Source organism: Clupea harengus, chromosome 15 (assembly GCF_900700415.2).
Source record: "Clupea harengus chromosome 15, Ch_v2.0.2, whole genome shotgun sequence".
NCBI classification, from domain to species: domain Eukaryota; kingdom Metazoa; phylum Chordata; class Actinopteri; order Clupeiformes; family Clupeidae; genus Clupea; species Clupea harengus.
The window spans coordinates 12,114,321-12,142,234 of NC_045166.1; the positions used below are offsets into that span (position 1 = coordinate 12,114,321).

General features: G+C 43.6%; 1 protein-coding gene across 1 annotated transcript; it reads right to left on the bottom strand.

Annotated features, from left to right (window-relative positions):
* Nucleotides 1-1,781: 1,781 nt before the first annotated feature.
* Nucleotides 1,782-27,914, bottom strand: LOC116223888 (microtubule-associated protein futsch). Its single transcript, XM_042709977.1, has 6 exons — nucleotides 27,700-27,914; nucleotides 24,237-24,878; nucleotides 20,299-20,476; nucleotides 17,867-19,730; nucleotides 5,010-17,386; nucleotides 1,782-4,856 (listed from the first exon to the last, which is right to left on the bottom strand). The coding sequence occupies exons 2-6, from the start codon at nucleotides 24,678-24,680 to the stop codon at nucleotides 3,421-3,423; spliced, it is 16,299 nt and encodes a 5,432-aa protein (XP_042565911.1). The 5' UTR covers nucleotides 24,681-24,878; nucleotides 27,700-27,914; the 3' UTR covers nucleotides 1,782-3,420.

Genomic DNA, 27,914 nt, shown 5'->3' on the forward strand with positions numbered 1-27,914 from the left:
GAATGGATGGGTTGATTAAAGGCATGAGCAAAAATATTTTGTTGTTTGTTTCATAGCATCTTTGCTCTAACTGAGAATCAGCGGCATCCTCCCGGTGCTGTGGGTTGTGAGTAATTGTAGTTGTCAGGCTGCTAGATCCTTGGGCCCCGATTCTACCCAATAAGCTGACCGCATTTAAAACGACCAGTTTCCGGGAACAAAAACAAAATGCTGCTTCGGGTGTTGCAGTGGCCAGGAATTGACTCTTAACTATAGGGATTGAGATTGATGGATGAGGTGGGGCATGTTATTAATAGTTTGGTGATTTTCACCTTCAATATTTTTGGTGGGCATTTTCTATTGTGTCACGGACGTCACGATATGATCTATCGAAGGTTCGGAAATAAAAGTCACTTCCTGTGAACTAATTACCATCTAGTTTAAAACTCGTGAAAGACACAATGTCACAACATGTAGGGAGTCTCGGGGTAGAGAGGAATATGTCATTTATTTACTCTCACGTTCAGAGTGTATCCCCAATCACAGTGATTAATAAATGTCCTTCTCCCCCAGAAGCGATTTATCCAGCAATATGGTAGCATTACTGTAGGAACTCCATCGGTAAGGAACTGTTGGATAATAATTAGTCGTCCCACTTGTGTCCTCACATACAGCATACCTACTTATACTGTACAGTTTACTTGTACTTACATTGTTCGATGTCGGTGTAATTATTTAAGGCTTTGTAACACGTCATTACTTACCACAGGATTGTTACAGATCACTTGCCACAACCCTTTACACAACAGCCACCCTGAGAACATCTTGTAATGGCATTTACTAATCAATTAAGTAACTAAAATGGAGAACGTGAGACCAATGCATTACGGTATGTTTTTAGTTGACCATCCGTTTATGCTAAAGAGTGAGTGCTTTGTATCCATCCAAGAATGGGCTTCGATAATTATTTACACTAACCGCCACAAGTAGACTACTGATATAGTCAGGTGGTGGGTCATTCAGGATGTTCTTTGCTTTCCAAGTGCAGATTAGCTGCGCTTCTTTTAAGCCACGGAAACTTTCTGTTTTAGACTCTGCAGGACTTAAGGACTTCTCCGTCTCTCATGTAAAGCTTAAGGATCTCATTAAAGAAGACTTCTCTCCTTCTATCCATGCTTTCATTGTTAGTCGAGATGAACGTCTCACCTTTTATACCCCCCGCCCACCAACATAACAGGCAAGACAACTGCGTTCAGACTTCAGAGCTAAAGATACCCGAGGTTCATTCAAGAGCAAAAAGATTACGTCAGCGATGACAGGCCTGGCAGGTGTCCCAAGTGACACCTAAGAATAGCAAAGGCGGTGGTGGCAGCTTTGACCAAGAAATGTAAGCACATTGCACATTAATGTGATATAAGTATCCATTGCTACAGATAGTGAGACATTGTGAGATGCCCTTTTTAAATAGACAAAAAAGTCTAAACAGTGTGAGGGTACGTATAGTTACAGGCAAAAGCTTAATTACAGGTGAAAGACAAAAAGGCAGTGGCCTACAGAAAAGATGTCATGTAATTCCTTGTTATGTACATGTGCTGTATGTCCATATATAAAGTTTTCAGTTGAAACCCAACATGTTTGATTAAAACACCTGTGCTTAAACAGTTCCAAGCAATTGTGTGGATGTGACGACCCTTAGGCTTGTCTGTCTATTCTTATGTCGAAGGACTGCAAATTAACTGATTGATACGGTGTACACAAAAATATGTCAGCTTTCTTCTGCCTTTTCAGAGTGAAACTCATAATTTAATACATATACATTTTATTTCTGTGAGAATACAGTACATTCAGTTTACAGAAAATTGTGAATTACAGCCATCCGGTGGACCTTATCATTGCAGTGGGTTAGCAGAGAGAAAATCTATGACGACAATCTAAAATAATGGAGCAAAACTCATACCTCCAAATATTTACATCCATGCCAAAAAAAAGTGAAGGGATTGAAAAAAATGCTGAAACTCTGTCTTTTTTTTCACTGGATAGTAATTTAAAGTGCTCTAAATATGATCCTGAATGTATTTGCTATCTTATTTCGATCTGTCATTGTGGACTGTGCAGGAACAGCTTTTCATATGGTGAAGAATCTAAGCAATGGCTTAGTGATATGACAAAGGCTCCCTGTATACAGCATGAAGGGTCTCCCTGTGTGCATTGGAGCTCTGTAAAGCATCAAACCTATTTTGGAATGGTGAGCACAACCCTGTGTCTTACACATCAGCATTCCATTATAACATGTAATACAAACATAAAAGAAAATTAAAAGTTAAATTATATTTTTTTATGTAATACCATGAGGGTAATTAATACCCCTATATTACATAAATACTCCATTATGATTACATTCATAAATGTGTCATAAAAATGTCTTACACACACATATTTGCCTTCCCTAATGGTCGGTGTGTGCCTTTTGTCCTTCAGAAGAAACCAGACACCACAAAGGGATGAATGGGTTATGTTCAGTAGCCATGAAGCCAATAAGGGTTCAAAGTAATGGTGAGGCTGGCCTAGCTCTTGTGGACAAACACACATTGCCCTCCGAACACACACACACAACACACTCAGTACATGCTTCCTGAACTACTACGCATAGTGCCAGAGAATGCTGTTGCACCACATTATCTTCAAGTACTTGTAACATTTGCAGAGCATAATTCTCTTCATGAGTCTTGGTCAGTCACCCCCCTGTTATATACACACTTAAACATACATTCATATACATAGAAACTAGTGCAAGATAAAGAACTTCCTGGTTTGTGTCCAGTTTTTTTTTTTCACACGTAAACTCCAAACCTCTAAGGCTTAACACTTAGTACATTGCTGTGTATACTTTGGATTAAATACATCTTTGTAAATGTTACTTACTTAGTATTTCAAATTAACTTTTCTAGTATATCAAAGGTATTTACCTTCAGAGTACAGAAAAGTGCCCCCGTTTGTACATATTTTTTCAAGTTTTGCCAGTTCCCTTTTATAAATGACTGGACCGTCCTGTGCGTGTGAGCAGTCACTATTGCAGTACCATGTCATACGTATATAAAGTGCATGATATGACAATTATCAGCTGCTAAAGAGAAAACCAGCAACTCTGTCAACATTCAGGATTTGGTATGAGAGACAACATGCCTCATGTTCATGGTTTTCTCCAGTAAGATGCCCTTGTGGGCATCTTGAAAACGATTCATGGTTCATTGGCTGTTAACTACAGTCCTTCAACTTTCAGATAGCTAGCTTTGTCCACGTTTTGTTTTACTTTTCAATTTGACTCTGTGGAGTCTTTTCATCAGACAGGCTGTTCTCGTTCTCTTTCTCATACTCATCTTCATTGCCTTCCACAGAGTTTGTTTCTTGTTCTGACTGATTTGAGGGAGCACAGACTCCATCTCACAGTTTTTTGGTCTTAGTCGGGGACGTCGCCGGCTCCTCGGACCGCTCCTCCTCGGGTTTGTCTGCGCACTCGGAGTCACCGCTCACGGCCGTCGAGGTGTTGTTGACATCCGTCTCGGAATCCTCCACATCTGCATCAGCCCCGTCCTCCGACTCTATGCACGGTTTGGCGATGACCGTTTCTAAAGACGTCGGTGTGTCCTGTGTGTCATAATCACTCTTATCCTCTGCTGAGGGAGTGGTTCTCACTGGCTCCCCATCATCTGTATCTATGTCGGGTTCTGTTTCATCCTCAGCCTCATCTCCTCCATCTGCTGATAAGCCCAGATCGCCGGCTGTGTCGTCTTCATTCTCGGCACTTTCGAGATATTCACTACTCTCCTCGTTGGCTTTTTCATCTATGCTTGTTCCGACCTCTTTCAGTGACTTTTCGTCTCCGCTCTCATCGTCTGCTTTTATTTCTGACACATCATCAGGAACTTCTGTGCTGTCAGCGTTGTCGTTTTCACCCTCTGTCTTTTCATCCTCTTGTCCAGCTTCATTTCCTGTTTCACCTTCATCAGCTGTTTCAGCCTCTGCACTACCTTTTTCAGCTTCCTCTGCATCTTCAGCTGTCTCACTCCCTCTTTCTCCATCTTCAGCTGTTTCCCCATCTTCAGCTGTCTCACCTCCTGCCTCTCCATCTTCAGCTGTTTCCCCATCATTAGCTGTCTCACTTCTAGATGTCTCATCTTCGTCTGATTCTTCATCTTCACCTGTCCTACCCTCAGTTGTTTCACCCTCAGCTGTTTCTCCGTCTTCTGCTGTCTCGCTTTGTGCCGTCTCGCCCTCAGCTGTCTCTCCACCTTCAGTATCAACTTCAGCTTTTTCTTCTTCAGCTGTTTCTCCATCTTCTGCTGTTTCTCCACATTCAGCTGTTACTCCATCCTCAGCTGTGTCATCTTCAGCTTTTTCATCTTCAGCTTTTTCATCTTCAACTGTTTCTCCATCTTCTGCTGTTTCTCCATCCTCAGCTGTTTCTCCATCTTCAGCTGTGTCATCTTCAGCTTTTTCATCTTCAGTTTTTTCAGCTTCTGCTGTTTCATCTTCAGCTGTTTCTCCATCTTCTGCTGTCTCACCTTCAGCTTTTTCATCTTCAGTTTTGTCATCTTCAACTTTTTCATCTTCAGCTGTTTCATCTTCAGTTGTTTCAGCTTCTGCAGTTTCTCTATCTTCAGTTTTTTCATCTTCAACTTTTTCATCTTCAGCTGTTTCCCCATCTTCTTCTGTTTCACCTTCAGGTTTTTCATCTTCAGCTGTTTCATCTTCAGCTGTTCCACCATCAGCTGCTGCAACATCTGCTCTCTCGGCCTCTGCTTGTTCATCTTCAGTCATCTCAGCTTCAGCTACTTTTTCCTCTTCTGCAGTCTCAGCCTGAGATTTTTCATCTTCAGTTGCGCTAGCTTCAGCTGTTTCTCCATCATCAGGTGTCTCATCTTCCTCACCTTCAGCTTTTTCATCTTCGGCTGTTTCCCCATCTTCGGCTGTCTGAGCATCATCTTCTTCATCTTCGGTTGTGCCATCTTCAGGTACTTTTTCATCTTCAGTTGCGCTAGCTTCAGCTGTTTCTCCATCATCAGGTGTCTCATCTTCCTCACCTTCAGCTTTTTCATCTTCAGCTGTTTCCCCATCTTCGGCTGTCTGAGCATCATCTTCTTCATCTTCGGTTGTGCCATCTTCAGGTACTTTTTCATCTTCACTTGTCTCATCGTCAGCTTTTTCATCTTCACCACTTTCACTTTCAGCAGATTTTCCATCTTCTGCCTTCTCATCCTCAACTTTTTCGTCTTCAGTTGTTTCAGCTACCGCTGTTTCGACATCATCAGCAGTCTTTGCTTCTTCATCATGTGCTCTTTCTCCATCTTCGGCAGTCTCTGCTCCAGCTTCGTCTCCCTCCTCGACTGATTGCTCTTGTTTCAGGTCAACTTCATCAGCAGTCTCTGCTCCAGCCTGGTCTTCCTCCTCGACTGATTGCTCTTGTTTCAGGTCACCTTCATCAGCTGTTTCAGCTTCAGACTCCTTTCCTGATGAAACTTTAGTAGATTCCTCTTCCTCTGCTTCTTTGTCTTCAGCAGCACTCTCACCGGCTGCTGTTTCTTCATCAGCAGTTTCTCTTTCCTCAGGTATTTTATCAAGGACCGTTTCCGCCTCATCTGAGGCACTTCCTTCATCGGCTTCCCCATCCTCCGCTGATTCACCCTGAGTTGAGTCTTCGTTTGCAGTTTCAGATGAAGCTGTGTCTTCCTCATCAGCCGTTTGAGCATCTGTGGTCTCTTTTTCATCAGCTGTCTCAGCAAGTTCCGAGTGTTTATTGGGTGTCTCTACTTGCTCGTCAGAATCAGTATCTTTTTCAGCTGTAGACTCGGCTGCAGTAACTTCTTCCTCTGCAGTGTCAGTTTGTTCAGGATCTTCTTCTGCAGATTGGTCTTTAGTTGCAGTGCCTTCTTCCTCTGCAGTGTCAGCTTGTTCAGGATCTTCTTCTGCAGATTGGTCTTTAGTTGCAGTGCCTTCTTCCTCTGCAGTGTCAGCTTGTTCAGGATCTTCTTCTGCAGATTGGTCTTTAGTTGCAGTGCCTTCTTCCTCTGCAGTGTCAGCTTGTTCAGGATCTTCCTCTGCAGATTGGTCTTTAGTTGCAGTGCCTTCTTCCTCTGCAGTGTCAGCTTGTTCAGGATCTTCTTCTGCAGATTGGTCTTTAGTTGCAGTGCCTTCTTCCTCTGCAGTGTCAGCTTGTTCAGGATCTTCTTCTGCAGATTGGTCTTTAGTTGCAGTGCCTTCTTCCTCTGCAGTGTCAGCTTGTTCAGGATCTTCTTCTGCAGATTGGTCTTTAGTTGCAGTGCCTTCTTCCTCTGCAGTGTCAGCTTGTTCAGGATCTTCTTCTGCAGATTGGTCTTTAGTTGCAGTGCCTTCTTCCTCTGCAGTGTCAGCTTGTTCAGGATCTTCTTCTGCAGATTGGTCTTTAGTTGCAGTGCCTTCTTCCTCTGCAGTGTCAGCTTGTTCAGGATCTTCTTCTGCAGATTGATCTTTAGTTACAGTGCCTTCTTCCTCGTCGCTATGCTCATCCTCTGCTTCTTCTTCATCTCTGCTCTCCTTTCCTTCTCTGTTTTCCTCAGAGCTCTCAGGATCAGCTGCACTTTCGTCTGCTGTAAGTCTGAGGAATGTAGGAATGAGCTTCTTCACAGATTTGACTGCACTTTTTGTCTGAGGTGCCTCAGTCTCATATTCTTGCTTTTCTTCACTTTCAGTTGCTGCTGCTTCAGCACTCTCGTCAGCTGCATCACCTTCATCTTTCTCATCCTCCTCCTCTTCTTCATGTCCTTCTTTACCTGCCTCAGATGATTCAAGCTCACAGTGGCTTTCGTCTGCTGTAAGTCTAAGAAAAGTTGGAATATCTATGAGTTTAGTGACAGGTTTTCTTGCACTTTTTGTCAGGGGTGCCTCATCAGTCGCCTTCTGTTCTTCACTGTCAGTTTCTGCTACTTCATCTGCCTCTATTTCAGGTTCAGAAACTTTTTCAGCTTCGTCAGTCACTTCAGGTTCTAGAGGATCCTCAGATTCAGCCACTGCTTCTTCTTTGTTTACATTCTCTGCCTCCTTCCCCTCCTCATATTCATCACCCTCTTGAGAACTCTTGAGATCATCTGGGCCTTCATCTGCAGTGAGTCTGAGGAATGTTGGAATATCCATCAGCTTTGTATGCTTTTTCTTCTGTCCCTCATCTTCCTGGTCTTCTTCATTTTTTTCCTCTTCATTTGTAGTGTCTGTTACTTCAGCAGTCTCTACTTCAGGTTCATCAGCTTTTTCAGCTTCTTCATCCACTTGAGGCTCCACAGCTTCCTCAGGACCCTCCTCTGCATCTTGTTTGACCTCATCTCCCTCCTCATCCTCCTGAGAACCTTTGAGATCAGTACCTTCATCTGCAGTGAGTCTGAGGAAGGTTGGAATATCCATCAGCTTTGTAGGCTTTTTCTTCTGTCCCTCAGGTTTGTCTTCCTGGTCTTCATTTGTAGAGTCTGCTACTTCAGCAGTCTCTACTTCAGGTTTGTCAGCCTTTTCAGCTTCTTCATCCACTTCAGGCTCCACAGCTTCCTCAGGTCTCTCCTCTGCATCTTGTTTGACCTTATCCTCCATTTCATGTCTCTCCTTCTCTTTTTCAGCATCCTGATAATATCTGAGCTCCTCTTCTTCCTGTTCTGCAAGAAGCCTAAGACAGGTTGAAGTATCCATGATATAACATGAGATAACAGTTTTTCCAAAACCTTTGTTTTCCCTTGGCACAATAACTTCCTTTCGAGCTACACAGGGCATTGGTTCTGCAACACGTTTTTTCTGTTGATTTTCTTTCTCAACCTCATTGTATATATTTATATATCTGCGAACTTCTACGTCACATCTCAGCTCTTCTGCTTCATCTGTTGCAGCATCAACATCTTCCTCCGTCTCATCTATCTCTTCCTCCTCTTTCAAGGGTTCAAGGTAATTATTTTCATCTTGGCTTTCACCTTCATCAGAGTTGATTTCATGCTCAGTCTTTTCCAATAAATCATCTTTGTCGATCGTCAGAGTATCCTTCTTAAGCTGCAGGATGGTTCTCAGGTCAAAGTCCATCATCACTGGAGCAGAGTTGAAAATCTCTGCTGGCAATAGAGGTCCTGATGCCAATTTTTTCTGCACGCAGGTGTCACATGGGCAGTATTCATCATCACTGCGCTGGTCACTGAAATCGGTCAAAGTGGCAGCACAATCTTCGTCACTTTTTGCAACCTGTGCATCAATGGAGTGGTTTCGCATGACTTTTAGTCGCCTGCGTCTCTGATCTGTTTGGGCGCTTGATTCTCTCGACAATGCCTCCTTAGGTGGTCTTGGTCTTCCAGCACGTCCTTGAATTTTCCTGAGCTCTTTCTGAATACTTGATTGTATTCTCCTGTGAACCTCATCTTTCAATTCACTGATCATTATGTCAATCTGTTTATTTCCGTCCAAATTCCATCGCAGCTTGAACTCTTTCATGGCATCAACATAATGTGCCATGAACTGCTTCTGTAACTTGCTCAAAAGATTCAGCACCCAAATGGGATCGGGGTCTTGAGAAATTCTTTTTATCAACTGGGCCCTTTGGACAGATGGAGGTGAACCAGAACTTGTTTCCTCTTGAGGGTCTGTTTCAGTTTCCTCTGGAGGTTTAGGGCTGCTCTCATTTCCTGAGCTCTTGTTGAAGGATTGAGGTGATTCTGGAATTTCCCTTGGACTATCATTGCTTCTTATAGTTTCATCTGAGGGGACATCATCTTCATTTTCTTTCTCAATATCAATGTCTAACTCAGGAGTTAGCTGGACTCGACTGGCTATGTCTGGCGTTGCTGTGTCAGATTTGGTCACTTCTGACTCATCTTCCCCCTCAGTCTCTTTAGCCTCTTGTACGTTTGCAAGAGCATCATGATCAGTGGCTGCATTGGCTGAGGGGGTTTGATCTTGAGCAGCACAAGTGATGCTCTTGCCTGAACCTGTGGAGCCGCTACTGACATCCACACCTGAAGATGATCTGTGATTGAACTCATCATCAACTGATCGTTGGCCTCTGATTTTAACTTTTTGTTTCATTCTCTCACTATCAGATGGGTCGCAAAGCCAAAGTGACTGGAGGATATTCATCAGCTCTTTATACCTGGCATCTTTTCCAGTTTTGTCACTGGGATCAAAGTCTATCAGCTGCAGGTTTGCAAGGCAGTCGAGGAGCCCCCTAGCAGAGGAGCTCAGTTTCCGTCCATACACAGCAGACACCTCAGGTAAACTTTGGCATCTGTCAAGTTTAGGGCTTAGCAGAACTTTCATCACTTGAACAGAGGAGTGGAATCCCTTTGCAAGGGGAGGAGAGGGCACAGTAGTGTCATCTTTAACATTTGCTGTCTCTGACTCCTGAGGTGCCTCAGCAATAGGTTCATTGTCTGCCTTCACAGAACTCTTTGTTTCTACCTCTTGAGCTTCATCTTTGTCACTTTTTGCCTCAGACTTGGCATTGCTGGCAGCCTCCTCAGCCACATCAGCTTTCTCATTTGGTGAAGGCTCGTCGGGTGTGTTCTGATGTTCGGCATCATTGCCATTCTCATGGAACTCTTCACCCACATCATACATTTCACTGTCTGATGGAATTTTCTTCAGCCACTCATTCACCACCTCACTGGGAGATGCATTCGGCAAGTTGGATGGAACCAGCTCAGAGATGTCATCCCCCTTGTGTCGTGAAAGATTGTCATTTTTGAATTTGCATTCATTACTTTTTTCACTTCTGTTACAATCTGTTGGCTCCAGAGGTCCATTTGACTTTTGGCTTTCGGTTTCTGCTGTTGCTGCCCTTGTATCAGTTTGATCCATGTTGGGCTCTCCCTCTGAAATAGACTGCGATGACACACTATCATGGAAACGTCCAATACGAATAGCTGATTTTCCAGATCTTGTTGTTTCTTTGGGCGGGCTTGGGATGTGGCAACTCTCTGACACTGTAGTTGAGTTAGGTCTAGGCGTTGCTCCTTTGTGACTTGATTTGTTTGATTTTAGTGAACGTGAACTCTCATGATTACTTTTGCCATCATCATCCACCGTCGTTTGCAAATAAGCAGACTGAGTGGACACATTGCTATTTGGTCCATTGTTTACCTCTGCCATGATGGTGTCTTTAGTTTTGGACCTCGCTGATCGTGCTGAAGCAGTTGAAAGGGGCCTCTGTGGACTAGTCTTGCGAATGGGAGAATGACATTTAGGACAAATACTGGGTGACTTACTGTCATCAGCTTGTGCCTCAGTGTTAGTCTTTGGTAGTGGAGATGGCGATTTGCTTTTTGCTGTTCTGCTAGAAGTTGTGCTCTTTGCTCTGTCGCCAGGCATTTCTGTGTTGAGCGCTCTTGACTGTCGCACAGATCTTCTGGATGTATCTGAGGCCTTGGAGACCGCTTCATCATCTGTAGCATGATCCTCTGCCAGTCCAAGAGAAACTGAGTCACTTGAAGGACTAGCACTGCTTGAATTATTGCTCACTTTAGATTTACCAGACAACGCACTAGCAGACCTCTGGTAACCTTCCTCACTTACGTTATCACTAATAGGGACATTTTGTTCTTTGTCCTCATTGCCTGTCTCAGTATTTTCCACAGGTGCTGTAGAGGACTTCTTTGATTTTGCAGAAGCATCAGATTTTGTGCACAGCGCACTTGGAGACCTACGTCCCGTTCCAAGAGTTTCTTCAGGTGCTGCCTCTGAAGCCTTGGATTTTTTTGATTTTGAGGAGATGTTAGATTTGACTGACAATGAACTTAGTACCCTCTCCTCAGGGCAACTTTGATCAGGAGCAGCCGCTGAAGCTTTTGATTTCCTTGATATTACAGATTTATTAGATTTTGTCGACATTGCACTTGGGACTCTCTCCCCCTCTACATTAGAAGTTTGCTCAGGCTCCTCAATTGCAGGAATTGTAGATTGTATTGAGGCATGAGATTGTACAGACATTGCACAGTCCACTGATTCCTCCTTAGGATAATTATGAACAGCCCCTGAGGCTTTAGACTTTGTAGACATGGCACTAGTGGGTCTTGTGTCATTGTGTTGCTCTTGTACACCAACACCATCTGACTGTCCTTCTGTGTCAGATGCAGCATCACAAATATTAGACTTTTTAGATCTTCCAGAGACATTGGATTTTGTCGACCTAGCACTTGTCGGCCGCAATTCTCCTTCCTGCTCAAGTTCTGCAGGCTCTTCTGCAGGAGTTGCTGAAGCCTTTGACCTTTTCGATACTGCAGAAACATTTGATTTAGCAGACATTGCACTTGATGGTCTTTGCTCTCCTGGTTCTTTCACATCAGCAGGAGGTTCAGCGTTGGCTTCTGAAACCTTTGACTTTTTAGAGACATTTGACTTAGCAGACAGGGCACTAAGTGCTCTCTCCTCATTTGGATCTTCAGCTGCATTTTCTTCGGGTGCTTTTGGTTTCTTTGATTTGGCAGATACGTTAGATTGAGTAGACATAGCACTAGCAGCTCTCTGCTCTGACCTTTCCTCTACTGCAGCAGTAGTGTTTTTAGGTGTGATTTCTGATGCTTTGGATTTTATAGATCTTGTGGAAAGATTTGATTTAGCTGACATTGCACTAGGAGCTCTCTCCTCTGTTGCCTCTTCAGTTACCTCTGCCTCAGCTTCAACTGATATTTCAGGAGCCTCTGAAACCTTTGACTTTTTAGATCTTGTGGAGACATTTGATTTAGCAGACATGGCACTAGCAGCTCTCTCCTCTGTTGGTACCTTTTCAGGTACAGCTTCTGAAACTCTGGATTTAATAGGTCTCACTGAAGCATTGGATTTAGCTGACAATGCACTGGGAGATCTCTCCTCAGTTTGTTCATCGACTACATAATCAGGTCCCTCAGGTGCCTCTGAAACCCTTGACTTCTTAGATCTTGTTGAAACATTGGACTTAGCTGACAATGCACTGGGAGATCTCTCCTCAGCTGCTTCTTTAGTTCCCCCTGCTTCGGGTTCTGCCAATTCCTCAGGAGCCTCTGAAACGTTGGACTTCTTTGATCTTGTGGATGTATTTGATTTGATAGACATAGCAGTAGAGACCCTCTCTTCTGTTGACTCTTGTTCATCAGGTGCAGTTTCTGAAACTTTGGACTTTCTACATCTTTGAGAAACACTGGATTTCCCTGACAATGCACTAGGAGCTCTCTCCTCTGTTACATCATACACCACACCAGCTGATTCCTTAGGTGCCTCTGAAACTTTGGTCTTCTTAGATCTTGTGGAGACATTTGATTTGGCAGACATGGCACTCGGGGCCCTCTCCTCTGTTGCATCTTCCTCAGGTGCAGATTCTGCAACTCTGGATTTATTAGATTTAGCTGAAGCATTGGATTTAGCTGACAATGCACTTGGAGATCTTTTACCTAAATTTCCCTCAGGATTAATAAAGTATCTATCCATCCATCCAGGAGCCCTCTCCTCTGCTGCTTCATCAGTTACCTCTTCCTCAGGTTCCGCACTTGGAGCTCTCTCTACTGGTTCATTAACCTGAGGGGGAGCTTCAGAAACTCTGGACTTATTAGATCTTGCTGAAGCATTGGACTTAGCTGACAATGCACTGGGAGATCTCTCCTCAGCTGCTTCTTCAGTTTCCTCTACTTCAGGTTCTGCTGTTTCCTTAGACACCTCTGAAACATTTGACTTTTTGGATCTTGCGGAGACATTTGATTTGGCAGACATGGCGCTAGGGGCCCTCTCCTCTGTCGCTTCTTCCTCAGGCTCAGATTCTGCAACTCTGGATTTATTAGATCTTGCAGAAGCACTGGACTTAGCTGACAATGCACTGGGAGATCTCTCCTCAGCTGCTTCTTCAGTTTCCTCTACTTCAGGTTCTGCTGTTTCCTTAGACACCTCTGAAACATTTGACTTTTTGGATCTTGCGGAGACATTTGACTCAGCAGACATTGCACTAGGAGCCCTCTCCTCTGGTGCCTTATCATTTACCTCTGCCTCAGGTTCAGCTGATTTTCTGCGTGCATCAGCAATGTTTGACTTCTTAGATTTTGTAGAAACATTTGATTTAGCAGACATTGCACTTGAAGCTCTCTCTGTCTCCCCCACCCCACTTTCAGTAGGTGCCTCTGACACTTTGGACTTCTTTGATCTTGTGGATGTATTTGATTTGATAGACATAGCGCTAGGGACCCTCTCTTCTGTTGGCTCTTGTTCATCAGGTGCAGTTTCTGAAACTTTAGACTTTCTACATCTTTGAGAAACACTGGATTTCCCTGACAATGCACTAGGAGCTCTTTCCTCTGTTACATCATACACCACACCAGCTGATTCCTTAGGTGCCTCTGAAACTTTGGACTTCTTAGATCTTGTGGAAACATTTGATTTGGCAGACATGGCACTCGGGGCCCTCTCCTCTGCTGCTTCATCAGTAACCTCTTCCTCAGGTTCCGCACTTAGAGCTCTCTCTACTGGTTCATTAACCTGAGGGGGAGCTTCAGAAACTCTGGACTTATTAGATCTTGCTGAAGCATTGGACTTAGCTGACAATGCACTGGGAGATCTCTCCTCAGCTGCCTCTTCAGTTTCCTCTACTTCAGGTTCTGCTGATTCCTTAGAAACCTCTGAAACTTTGGATTTCTTAGATCTTGTGGAGACATTTGATTTGGCAGACATGGCGCTAGGGGCCCTCTCCTCTGTCGCTTCTTCCTCAGGCTCAGATTCTGCAACTCTGGATTTATTAGATCTTGCAGAAGCACTGGACTTAGCTGACAATGCACTGGGAGATCTCTCCTCTGCTTCTGCTTCTTCTTCTTCTTCTTCTTCTGCTTCTTCTTCATCTTCTTCTTCTTCTTCCTCAGGTGCAGCTTCTGAAACTCTGGATTTATTTGATTTTGCTGAAGCATTGGATTTAGCTGACAATGCACTGGGAGATCTCTCCTCAGCTGCCTCTTCAGTTTCCTCTACTTCAGGTTCTGCTGATTCCTCAGGAGCCTCTGAAACTTTGGACTTCTTTGATCTTGTGGATGTATTTGATTTGATAGACATAGCGCTAGGGACCCTCTCTTCTGTTGGCTCTTGTTCATCAGGTGCAGTTTCTGAAACTTTGGACTTTCTACATCTTTCAGAAACACTGGATTTCCCTGACAATGCACTAGGAGCTCTCTCCTCTGTTACATCATACACCACACCAGCTGATTCCTTAGGTGCCTCTGAAACTGTGGACTTCTTAGATCTTGTGGATACATTTGATTTGGCAGACATGGCACTCGGGGCCCTCTCCTCTGTTACCTCTTCCTCAGGTTCCGCACTTGGAGCTCTCTCCTCTACTGGTTCATTAACCTGAGGGGGAGCTTCAGAAACTCTGGACTTATTAGATCTTGCTGAAGCATTGGACTTAGCTGACAATGCACTAGGAGCCCTCTCCTCTGCTTCTGCTTCTTCTTCTTCTTCTGCTTCTTCTTCGTCTTCTTCTTCTTCTTCAGGTGAAGCTTCTGAAACTCTGGATTTATTTGATTTAGCTGAATCATTGGATTTAGCTGACAATGCACTGGGAGATCTCTCCTCTGTTGCTTCTTCAGTTGCCTCTACTTCAGGTTCTGCTGATTCCTCAGGAGCCTCTGGAACTTTGGACTTCTTTGATCTTGTGGATGTATTCGATTTGATCGACATGGCACTAGGGGCCCTCTCCTCTGTGGCATCTTCCTCAGGTGCAGATTCTGCAACTCTGGATTTATTAGATTTTGCTGAAGCATTGGATTTAGCTGACAATGTACTTGGAGATCTTTTACCTAAATTTCCCTCGGGATCAATAAAGTACCTATCCATCCATCCAGGAGCCCTCTCCTCTGTCTCTGCTTCTTCTTCTTCTTGTTCAGGTGCAGCATCAGAAACTTTGGACTTCTTTGATCTTGTGGATGTATTTGATTTGATAGACATAGCGCTAGGGACCCTCTCTTCTGTTGGCTCTTGTTCATCAGGTGCAGTTTCTGAAACTTTGGACTTTCTACATCTTTGAGAAACACTGGATTTCCCTGACAATGCACTAGGAGCTCTCTCCTCTGTTACATCATACACCACACCAGCTGATTCCTTAGGTGCCTCTGAAACTTTGGACTTCTTAGATCTTGTGGATACATTTGATTTGGCAGACATGGCACTCAAGGCCCTCTCCTCTGTTACCTCTTCCTCAGGTTCCGCACTTGGAGCTCTCTCCTCTACTGGTTCATTAACCTGAGGGGGAGCTTCAGAAACTCTGGACTTATTAGATCTTGCTGAAGCATTGGACTTAGCTGACAATGCACTAGGAGCCCTCTCCTCTGCTTCTGCTTCTTCTTCTTCTTCTGCTTCTTCTTCGTCTTCTTCTTCTTCTTCAGGTGAAGCTTCTGAAACTCTGGATTTATTTGATTTAGCTGAATCATTGGATTTAGCTGACAATGCACTGGGAGATCTCTCCTCTGTTGCTTCTTCAGTTGCCTCTACTTCAGGTTCTGCTGATTCCTCAGGAGCCTCTGGAACTTTGGACTTCTTTGATCTTGTGGATGTATTCGATTTGATCGACATGGCACTAGGGGCCCTCTCCTCTGTTGGCTCTTGTTCATCAGGTGCAGATTCTGCAACTCTGGATTTATTAGATTTTGCTGAAGCATTGGATTTAGCTGACAATGTACTTGGAGATCTTTTACCTAAATTTCCCTCGGGATCAATAAAGTACCTATCCATCCATCCAGGAGCCCTCTCCTCTGTCTCTGCTTCTTCTTCTTCTTGTTCAGGTGCAGCATCAGAAACTTTGGACTTCTTTGATCTTGTGGATGTATTTGATTTGATAGACATAGCGCTAGGGACCCTCTCTTCTGTTGGCTCTTGTTCATCAGGTGCAGTTTCTGAAACTTTGGACTTTCTACATCTTTGAGAAACACTGGATTTCCCTGACAATGCACTAGGAGCTCTCTCCTCTGTTACATCATACACCACACCAGCTGATTCCTTAGGTGCCTCTGAAACTTTGGACTTCTTAGATCTTGTGGATACATTTGATTTGGCAGACATGGCACTCAAGGCCCTCTCCTCTGTTACCTCTTCCTCAGGTTCCGCACTTGGAGCTCTCTCCTCTACTGGTTCATTAACCTGAGGGGGAGCTTCAGAAACTCTGGACTTATTAGATCTTGCTGAAGCATTGGACTTAGCTGACAATGCACTAGGAGCCCTCTCCTCTGCTTCTGCTTCTTCTTCTTCTTCTGCTTCTTCTTCGTCTTCTTCTTCTTCTTCAGGTGAAGCTTCTGAAACTCTGGATTTATTTGATTTAGCTGAATCATTGGATTTAGCTGACAATGCACTGGGAGATCTCTCCTCTGTTGCTTCTTCAGTTGCCTCTACTTCAGGTTCTGCTGATTCCTCAGGAGCCTCTGGAACTTTGGACTTCTTTGATCTTGTGGATGTATTCGATTTGATCGACATGGCACTAGGGGCCCTCTCCTCTGTTGGCTCTTGTTCATCAGGTGCAGATTCTGCAACTCTGGATTTATTAGATTTTGCTGAAGCATTGGATTTAGCTGACAATGTACTTGGAGATCTTTTACCTAAATTTCCCTCGGGATCAATAAAGTACCTATCCATCCATCCAGGAGCCCTCTCCTCTGTCTCTGCTTCTTCTTCTTCTTGTTCAGGTGCAGCATCAGAAACGTTGGACTTCTTTGATCTTGTGGATGTATTTGATTTGATAGACATAGCGCTAGGGACCCTCTCTTCTGTTGGCTCTTGTTCATCAGGTGCAGTTTCTGAAACTTTGGACTTTCTACATCTTTCAGAAACACTGGATTTCCCTGACAATGCACTAGGAGCTCTCTCCTCTGTTACATCATACACCACACCAGCTGATTCCTTAGGTGCCTCTGAAACTTTGGTCTTCTTAGATCTTGTGGAGACATTTGATTTGGCAGACATGGCACTCGGGGCCCTCTCCTCTGTTGCATCTTCCTCAGGTGCAGATTCTGCAACTCTGGATTTATTAGATTTTGCTGAAGCATTGGATTTAGCTGACAATGCACTTGGAGATCTTTTACCTAAATTTCCCTCGGGATCAATAAAGTATCTATCCATCCATCCAGGAACCCTCTCCTCTGTCCCTCCTTCTTCTTCTTCTTGTTCAGGTGCAGCATCAGAAACTATGGACTTATTAGATTTTGCTGAAGCATTTGATTCAGCTGACAATGCACTAGGAGCCCTCTCCTCTGCTGCTTCTACTTCTTCTTCTTCAGGTGCAGCTTCAGAAACCCTGGACTTATTAGATCTTGCAGAGGCATTAGACCTTGCAGAAGCAGCACTTGGAGCCCTGTCATTTGTTGTGTCACCATTATCTGTGGTTTCCACAGCATTAGCTTCTGAAGCCTTTGACTTTGCAGAGGCCTTTGATTCAGCAGACATGGCACTAGGGGCCCTCTCCTCTGCTGCATCTTCCTCAGGTGCAGATTCTGCAACTCTGGATTTATTAGATTTTGCTGAAGCATTGGATTTAGCTGACAATGCACTTGGAGATCTTTTACCTAAATTTCCCTCGGGATCAATAAAGTATCTATCCATCCATCCAGGAACCCTCTCCTCTGTCCCTCCTTCTTCTTCTTCTTGTTCAGGTGCAGCATCAGAAACTATGGACTTATTAGATTTTGCTGAAGCATTTGATTCAGCTGACAATGCACTAGGAGCCCTCTCCTCTGCTGCTTCTACTTCTTCTTCTTCAGGTGCAGCTTCAGAAACCCTGGACTTATTAGATCTTGCAGAGGCATTAGACCTTGCAGAAGCAGCACTTGGAGCCCTGTCATTTGTTGTGTCACCATTATCTGTGGTTTCCACAGCATTAGCTTCTGAAGCCTTTGACTTTGCAGAGGCATTTGATTCAGCAGACATGGCACTTGCAGCTCGTTCTTCAACTGTTGCTTCGTCCTGTCTGTCTGTGGTACATGCGCATGTGATAGCTGCCTCTTCTGCCACTTCAGACTGAGACTGGGCAGAATTGTTGGATTTTTCTGAAGTAGTGCTTGGTGGCCTCTCCTTGTTTAGGTCTTCTCCACTCAGAGGCTCATCAGTTTTGACTTCTAAAGCTTTTGACTGCCTGGAACTTGTGGATGTGTTTGACTTGGCTGACATGGCACTTGATGCTCTTTCATTCCCTTTCTGTGCTGCTTCAGATACACCTGATTTCTTTGACTTTACAGATGGGTTTGACTTGTTAGACACGGCACTTGGTGCTCTTTCTTCTTTCTTCTCCACAACATCCTCTTCAGCAGCTTCTGAAACTTTAGACTTCTGTGATTTTGCAGAGGCATTTGATTTGGCAGACATGGCACTTAATGATCGCTCCTCATTCCTGGATTTTGAAGATTTTGCCGACATTGGGCTTAATACTCTTTCTGTTTCTAGATTCTCCGCATTCATATCAGTTTGGTCCAAGTCCTCTGGTATCTGTTCGGGCTCTATAGCTGAACTTTTATTAGACCTAGCTGAATGTTTAGAGGTAGAAGATAGTCCACTCTCAGATCTTTTGTCATTTTCTCCATCTGAGAACCTATCCTGCTCTTTTCCATCCTCTCCGTCCGAAACTGCTGACCTGACTGATTTCTCTGACCTTGCTGAAAGGCTAGATGCTTTACTTGGAGATCTAGGTGTCAGTTTTTGTATAGGACAAACCTTACAGATCATGTTGGAACACGAGCTTGGTGCTGCACTTGCGACATTCACCTCCTCGTCGGAGCCAGTGCTCTGATCGCATGAGAATGCTCTTGACACACTTGGAGGTAGGTCATCTTCCTCATCGTCTTGGTCTTCCCTCAGGGATGCAAGCACCTGGGAGGAATTGCTGACCGGAGACATTGAGCGATCCTCCTCATCTGAGACTTGAGTGATGTGAACACTCACTGCATCTTTCTGTGAGTCTTTAGAAGGGTTGGTAGATCCACTTTTATACGACTCGTTGTCAGTATTGTCTGCGTCATTGTCAGATGCCTGAGTGTTTTCAGCACTCTCATGCTTCTCTGTGATTTCTGAAACCTCACTGGCCTGACAAGTGCAAGTGACATACTTCTCTTCAACTGTCTGTTTGACACGGGTTGCCTTTTCAACTATGTGTTCTGTGAACTCTCCACTTGACCGAGACGTAGTACGTATACTTTCCACAGACTCCTTTTTACATACTACTACATGCGTGGATGCGCTTGAGCTCGAGGACGTAATGCGTCTGACAGTCTCTTGGTCAGCAGTGTTAGGATTTTTCCAGATGTCATATTCTTGACATTGACTACAACAGTTTGGGCAGTGAGGCTCTTCCAAGTGCTGTTGGTAATATTTAGTGTACGCCTCCTCAGCATCTCCAACAGACATGGATTCCTCTGAATAGGTCTCGGCACTGTCGTGGTGAAGGTAACAGGGCTCATTATATCCGAAGAAGTATGGATTGGTGTTAGGTCCAGCTGTCTTCTTTATCTCTGTGGACCATTGCAGTGTTTCGTCATTGAGCAGTCGAAAACGGACTTTCATTTCCATCGAAAGGCTACCATCCTTGTTGACGAGCACTCGTTTCTCAATTTCATCTTCCATCATGCTCTCCCTGGCGTGAGGGCAGGGACCTGAATGTCCCACAGAATGGAGTCCATTTGAGGATGACTTCTCAGATGACAATGAGAGCCTTGATGCCCTGTTGCTAGATTCAGGTCTTGGGTGAATGACGCTCTTCTTTGTCTCAAATCCTAAGTTGACTATTTTGGGAATGGAAAAAGAGAGAAAAAAAATAGTGTTCGTCAAACATACAGCAGCGATATCATTACATCAGATAGTACATTATGAAATGTTTGATTTTACATGTTTTATCAAATATTTACATACGCAGTACATGTATTCCGTTCAGGTCTTGGGCTCTGTAAAGCACCCTGAGACAATGTCAGTTGCTAATGACAATATGTAAATAACTAATTGAAAATTGAACAGGACATTCATATACCTTATGATCTACACAGACATTATAATCAACATCAAATGTGCAGTGCACTCAGTGACCTATGTTATTACCTTAGATATTGTACCTATTATTAAGTAGTTAGTTACATCTTTCTTTCCTATATAAAGATGTTTTGCTACAGCTAAATCTGTAAGATCAGATAAGGTATAAAATAGCTTTGGCAAGATCCCACACTCTTTCTTTTTGGCAGACGAGTTGTTTTGCTTAACTTATTGGCTCAACTCCCCAAATAGCATCCTGACAAATAAAGGGATGTCATCTAATCACACAGATCACATCACTTTCAGACATCAACTGTGTCAACTTACGATTTTTCCTGTCATCCTGCCCTTGAGTGCACAGGTTTACACGTGATTTCGTGTTCACTGGAGGGAGCTTGTCCACTGAGTTTTTTCGCATGTTATCCAGAAGCAAGGGGTGAAAGGGCTCCCGCCCCACACATACCAGCACACTGGGGCACTGCAAGAGACTCTGAACACTGTCGATCTGAAAAGGGGACAGAAATAAAAAAAAATATCCATGAGAATCACTTTGGACTATTTAAGTATGTTCAAGATCCTCCTATTTGGTACTTGGCCCAGGATTTTTAGTTGGTTGAAAAAGACAAACAGGCATGGAAAAGGTTAACTGATTTTAAATGGCGTCTTCTCTGGAAAGGAAATGTGCAACAGTGGATTACGTCCACATTAAACATAAGGAGGTTAATGGCAAACGGAAGCACAGACATCTGCGCTACTAATTTTCCCACACAAGTTTTAAGTATGAAAACAGCTTTCCTAATAAATTATCTGTTGTCTGAGGTGGCTGAGTCTCAGTCTACAATGTGTCTGTAAAGCTTATTTTATTACATTAAATACATTAACAAATAAAATAAATTAACAAACACCTTCAGCTGTTTTTACATGGAAACTAAACTCCATTTCCAACTCTCTGAATTTGGTTTTAAATACCTCAAATATTAAACTGTGTCTCACATGAAAGTGTGTATGTATGCATAATTAAACACTGATTAAAAATACACAGTTGAGGGGAAAGATTGCAGAAGTGATCATATGCTGTATGTGGGGAAAAAAGGACTTTACTTAAGACTCTGGGGGGGGGGGGGGGTCAGGGGGTCAACCATAATGTGCCGATTACACAGCACACAGACAGGGATTATACTAGCCTCATCTAGGGTGACAATGAACTTAGCGGATTCCCTTTCCATGCAGCTGTGTCAACCATGGCTCAGCAGGTTAGTACAGTAGAGCCTGCTGGCCACAGGGAAAGAAGACCATCTCTGTCAAGTAGGATATTAATTTATAACGGTTGCTGAGAGATTTTAATTACATCAAATGGCACTTTTAGTTAGCAACATAATCACATATTTATCATATTCCTCAAAAGGGTTGAGTACAGTAGAGCATGACAGCTTTTTTTGGGAAGGACGACACTTATTTTTTTTATGGGATTTATTGAGTTGAGGGATTTTTTTACAAGCCTTCTTGCTCTGTTCAACATGAATGATTTCCTCTTAAATGACATGAAAAGTATGACTTAGGCATAGTTATCTGTCTTCATACCCCCTTTAAATGATTACACTTGTAATGACAGAAAGAGTCTTAAACTGTGGAAGAAGGTCATAACCTCCCTCCCTACTCTGTTAGCTCAAAATGTTAGAATCCTAATTAAGATCAATACACTTTATTTTTGCCCTTCTTCAGTATATAGTTATTCTGTAAATAAAGAAAAAAAAAACAGCAAAAGCCACAACATAAATCTATGAATCTATTATGTGCATAAATTTGCCTAATGTATGCACACATTTTTCTATCATGTATACTAAATGTAACACATCAAATGACAAGTAAAATAAAAAGCTTACATAAAAATACAGATGTCTGTCAAAGTGCAGACAAACATTCACGTGAGCCTGCAGGAACTGTGTGCTTTTACAACGAATACAATTGAGCACTGGCTGGTAAATTGAGAAGGGATGTATAGTAGGCATGCTTTCCCCATCCCCTGTTAAATCTGCTACCTCTGCAGTTTTCAATCCTAAAAAACTTCTCGATATTCAGGCGGTCTAAGACAGATATCTGGCTATTTCTAGGTTGATAGGTAAAGCATTGAAGATAATTAATTAAGGCCAGGGGAGATGCAATTCTGAGTATCTCAACCAAACGTGTGTTTTCTCACAGTTGACCTGTTTCTGTTGGTTCAAAATAGCTCTGATTTGAGCAAGATTAATAGTCATTCCAGGCAGCTGGTGCATCACTGCAATGTAAAATAGCGGAAAAGAAGGAATATCCCGATTGCCTCCTCCAAGAACAATACAACAGGGAAGATCAGTTCCATATGGCATCTGAGTCTGCCACTGATATGGGCCAGAACAGGGCCAGAACAGGGCCAGACCTGTCCATGCTCCATCTGGAGCCCCATATTTTCAAAGATTGCAGATAGTTTTAAAATTTGCAAGAAATGAACAGAACATTATACTAACTGTAATAAACACACCTTTGTTCATACAGTGTACCTATCAGTCTTGGTCAGGGAATGTCAATACCACTGTCTACACATGCACAATGATAAAAAAAAAATAACTGTATCGTCTTTTCCAGCTACAGCTCATTAATTGGACTTTTGGAATACCTTCTATGCGCTACTATACACGCTTCGTTACGCAAGATACAAGGAAAAGTTGTGCGGTGCAGAACAGCTTATCATTAGTTACATAAGCTTTGGAGCGTATTTAGATGTACACTTTTTCCCCCTGCCAGCGTCCTCACAACAGATGTCTGCTTGCCTTATGTGGTCTAGAGGGCAAGAAGCATTCCCTGGTGTTGCAAACCGAGCATCTATGCAGTTAGTCAAAACTCCTACATTCTCACACACATACACACATGAACACACACACACACACACACACACAAAAAAACGTCCATTCTTTATATACCTATATACTTTGGCTTTGCACTTGCTTACAGCACTTCCCAAGGTCCCCTCTGTATCAGCCCCCGAAGACAGCCCCGAGCGAAGGGTGGTGCTGACTTACAGCATGTTTTCTCAAGGAAGTAAATGCCTGGGGCAATACTAATAGGATGTGCCTGCTCACAGCACGGCCAGAGGGGCCAGGACTCGGCTCTGATGGAGAGGAAACGTCTGGACAGACTCCAGGACACAGAAACACAGATGCTTGGCCAACAAAACATTTCACCTTTAAGGGACGGCAATCGGTCAAGAAATAAACGTCCTACCAGCACGTACCAGGTTCACTGGCTAATTCTGCGCAAGCCACTCTTTCAGCTTATCGTTGGCTTGTGTAAATGCACATGTTGGCAAAGGCTTAACCTGATCCAACCTGAAACACAACACGTAATCCTCATGTCTCTTGCCACCTTTAACCTCAAACTTGGATGATTTCCAGTGGAGCTGTTTCCGACCATATCAATCTGCACTGCACTACACTCTCACAACCATATCTGCAGGTGCATGCTTTTTGGTATCTAGGCACTAATTCACCCTGATAAAAACGTGCGTGTTAGCCCTGTCAGGTGAAAAAGTCAGCCCTGGGTCAGTGCCACTTCTCTGGACATGACCTCCACCAACAGGCGTGCACAGACCAGCTGGAGCTGCTTGAGGTTCCTCACTTTCATGCCATGCCAGGTCGGGCTTTGCACCTCCTCCCTGATCATCTGTGACAACCTCCCTAATTTTCAGAATGGAACTGGTGCTTAACTTTGAAAAACTGACTGACTGACTGGACAGTTTCTTTTTTTTTCTTTTTCAGTTCTTTAAAAAAAGACTGTTAGATGAATTAGGCTTGTGGTGCTTTTCTAAAGAAATTGTTAAATGGTTATAAAAACAAACCAAACAAATGTCACATTTATAAAATGTGTTGTTTCTCAGCCTTGACTAAATGCCATCCCTTTAGAGGAGCAATGATTCAAGGCTATATTTTTTTCAGTCACTAGAGGCCTCTATATAACTGAAAACAGCTAAAACCTTTTGTACCTTAGAATGTGGTGAAGCTCACAAACTTAAAATTAGTGGCTCATTAAAGTAAGTAAATTGACGATATATCAACAGTTATACTTAAATTCATCTTTGTTTGCCTGCAAAATTAATTTAAATCACTTTCTTTCTCTCTCCTCTCTCCCTCTATCTTTCTCTCTCTTTCTTTGAGCACTTCTGCTGACACCAAATTCACATCATCTAAATTTCCAGTGTGTAATGTAATTCCTCAGGTAAAAGAAAACCTGCTCACCTTGTGGCCGTCCATAGTGCACAGCTTGCGAAGGTGACACTGCATGAGTTCAGCGACCTCATCCATGAAGACCCCAAGGCTGCGCACGCTCCTGCGGTGCAGCACGATGTTCCTCCTGACGGACGGGTCGCTGTTCTTCACCAGCAGAATTCTCTTGGAGTGCCTGTGGAAGTTGTGCTCCCTGGGGCCCTCGGCAGTGCCCTCTTCAGGCCTGGCGGGCCTCCTGCGGGCATGTTGGTGCCCGTCAGGCTGGTGCCAGCCAGAGGCCTGGTCCCCACCTGCCTCTTCTGGTTCCCCAGACTGGCAGACGTTGCACCCGCCGCTGTCCTCCAGCGGCTCCGGGCGGGTGCTTCGGGGAGGGGCGGGTTGCCGCGACGAGGCCTTGTGGGAAGCGTCGTCGACAATGGCATCGAAACAATGGTAGCTGCGCTTGTGGGCGGCCATTTTGTGCCACCCCACGTCGCGTTGCTGGCCAGCTGAAGCAGGCTGATGCTGAAAGTTGTCAGTTTGAGTTTATCCAACCAATAACAAGGTCACATGGGAGAGGGCGCGATGGTCAGAGGACAACTGCAGAGGATGCCCAGATCACCCAGTGCATATCTGCGCCAGCGATCCACGCGCCTTCCGCTTGGTTATGCCATGCTGTAGAGAGAGAGACACACACACACGTGTTACACACAATACCCCGATGGACTGAAATGATGATTTCTGGAACTGAACCACACATACACATATAAACGGTTTTAAAAATTAAATATAAAAAATGATAAGCCTCTGAGTGGAAACTGAAACAGAAATTTTAAGATTTTTTGGTGCATAGGCTACCCACAGACACAATATATCACACAGAATAAGGAGACACTGAGGGAGTCTATTACAAAATTAGCACAAATTAAGGGTTGATTTAGTGGGAAATTTAGATGGTGAATTAAGATGATGTTTTATAAGGATTTTTAAGTACTTTGTACTTCCTAGTTGTATATATTAACCACACATTTCGGACTGATCTACTTACTAATAACAGTGAAATTGATTATGAAACGATAAACATTAGTCTGGGTCACTGAGTGGTCATCCAGCTCTAAAGTCAAGTGATTACTTGTTGAGTGGAATCAACAGACTAAGTTTCCCTCTGTAAAAGTTAAATTTAAAGGGATTAAGTGATTAGATGATAATCTCTGCAAATGCAGAGCACACTCATTTCGATCCTTTATTTAACAGCATTTTGATCTCTGTGATTTAAATCCATATGGTGGAACAGATGTTCAATCAGCCACATTTGGAGAAAGCAATCTGCTATCACCAGCTCACCCCTGTGGCCTACACCTATAACCATCAATCCAAAACATTCCTACTACATAACGTATAAATCCCGAAGGCCACATAGCCTTCTAAATTTAGACATTAAAACTAACACTATACAAGAGATCCACTTGACTACCACTAGATGAGCACATCCTTATAGTCCTTTCTAAGCATCTAGAAGACCACAAACTAGCTCTTCAGACTACATCTAATCCTCATTTTATTAATTACATGTTTCCTGGTTAGATTCTGTCTATCCAGTGACAAAGGGTTGCAAAATAGCTCTAGCTAGAAGCTTCACATACAATAAAAGTCTTGCACTTCCATTGCATTGTCCCTGTCAAATAAATAAATAAATGCATCTGTTTGTTTCATTTCTTCTCTGTATCTGAACTGTGAGTGAACACAAACTCAGTGTTTAGAGGTGACGGAGAGTGGCACAAGTTTAAACATACTGAAGGCCATCTGTCTCGTTACAATCTAATTTAATTTAAAGCCTTAAGTTTGCCCTGCTTTTTGATCTCACATGCGTCCCTGGGAATGCCCTCAGACACACCCACATGCACGCACGCACACATGCACACATACACACACACACACACACACACACTCTCACATACACACAATCCCACACCCTTATTTCCTTCCACATGAAAGACAGTCCGCGGTGGCATTCCGATAATTCTGATTTTGGAATGGATCCGTCCACCTGGTGCAGAACCGGCTCTAATCCAGCTCAGGGCCCAATCCATTCCAGTTCCAGATTCTAAAATTCCACATTATGGACCCAGTTGTTCTTTAGAATTCTACAACATTCTAATCACACCAGTGTGACTGTACGTGCTGAAAGGTTAAGGCAGGACCAGTCATTTCACATTTTTACAGCATCTAATATAAAATATCCTCTAAACTTAAAGACTTCATGAATGACATTAGTGTATGGATACTCTGGGATATTTTTGGTATATTTCCAGCAGGGGTGACACAGTGTTTGCCAAGTACATTGTGACTGGGCAGTACAGGAGAGGAGATGAGAAAGGCACACACTTGGAGGAGATAGACACCAGTGGCAGGAACAGTAAGGACCAAGGGTAATCTTCAAGAGGCTTAAGAATAGACAGTTTAACGTCCATTGTGGAGAGAAAGTAGGAGTCAGTATCCTGTGTTATGTCCTTAAAGTAAAAGGATTCATGCACACAGCCTTTGACGAATACTGATTCAAGTACTGAGACAGATGCATGATCTGCAGTGCACCTTAAAAAGTGGAGACTTTCTTAACCTTGACAAAAAGCCGGCCAGATTATCTAATGTAGCCCCAAGCTGTCATGGGCGCCACAGGGTGAACTGAGGAAACTCAAAAACCGCATCCTCCTCGCTGGCGAGTCCCAAAACGCTGAGATCGCGTCCAACCAGCCAGCGGCCTCTTCCGATTTCTGCTTTACATGAAAGCTTTGCGGAAAAAAGAGGTATCAACAAATAAGGCTCACACGTACGAAAACCATTAGCGCTGTCCAAACAAGTCACAGCCACTGATAATAATGGACAGTGAGCTGAGAGCATCAGAACTGAATGATACAAAACACGCGAAGAAATTGGGGCCAAATAGGGCTCTGAATGATAAATAGCTATAGGCTTCGTGCTGGGTGGTTGAACTGGGCCATCCTTGCACAAAATGGCCAGAACCAAGTTTTTTTTTGCCTGTTGTCAACAACAACATCCTGCACATCTACATTCAACTATTTTGTCAGTGGAGTCATTTTCGAATCTTGTTTGCTGGATGATCTTGCAACAAAAACATCTCAATGGACTTGTACAGCTCTGCATTTACATGCTTTTATATCAGGTTAAGTTTCCAGTGATGCTGTTCAGCTTTCACAATGGCACTGACTAATAGAACATAGCGGAAGCTCCATTTAGAAGGAGCTCTTTTAGCCATATTCAACAGAATGTGAATGGCAAAAGGCAATCCCAACCTCAATATCAATGGCAACTTCCGAGTTTTTCACAAGCATATCAGCACATTGCATTCAAAGCCATTCCAAAATATTACAACTATGCAGTCAGCCTCCCATCTCACCTGCACAGACACATACACAATGTACACTCACCAAGATACACAAACACAACAAACACTGACCCAATCAAAATGTATACTCACTCTGTCAAAAACCATGATCTACATATAAGCCAAACGTTTGGGGGGTGAGGGGCAACCATCCGCAGAGCTGAGGCATACACTCCAAAGGGACAAATGCAGTGAAGTGAAGGCTCGGGCAGTGCTGGCACGAGAGCGAGCGGCCAGTTCAAAAGCCTTACCTTCCGTCCAAGCGGGGACCTACCTGCTAATCAGGTCTCGAGAAGGCTAAGGATAGA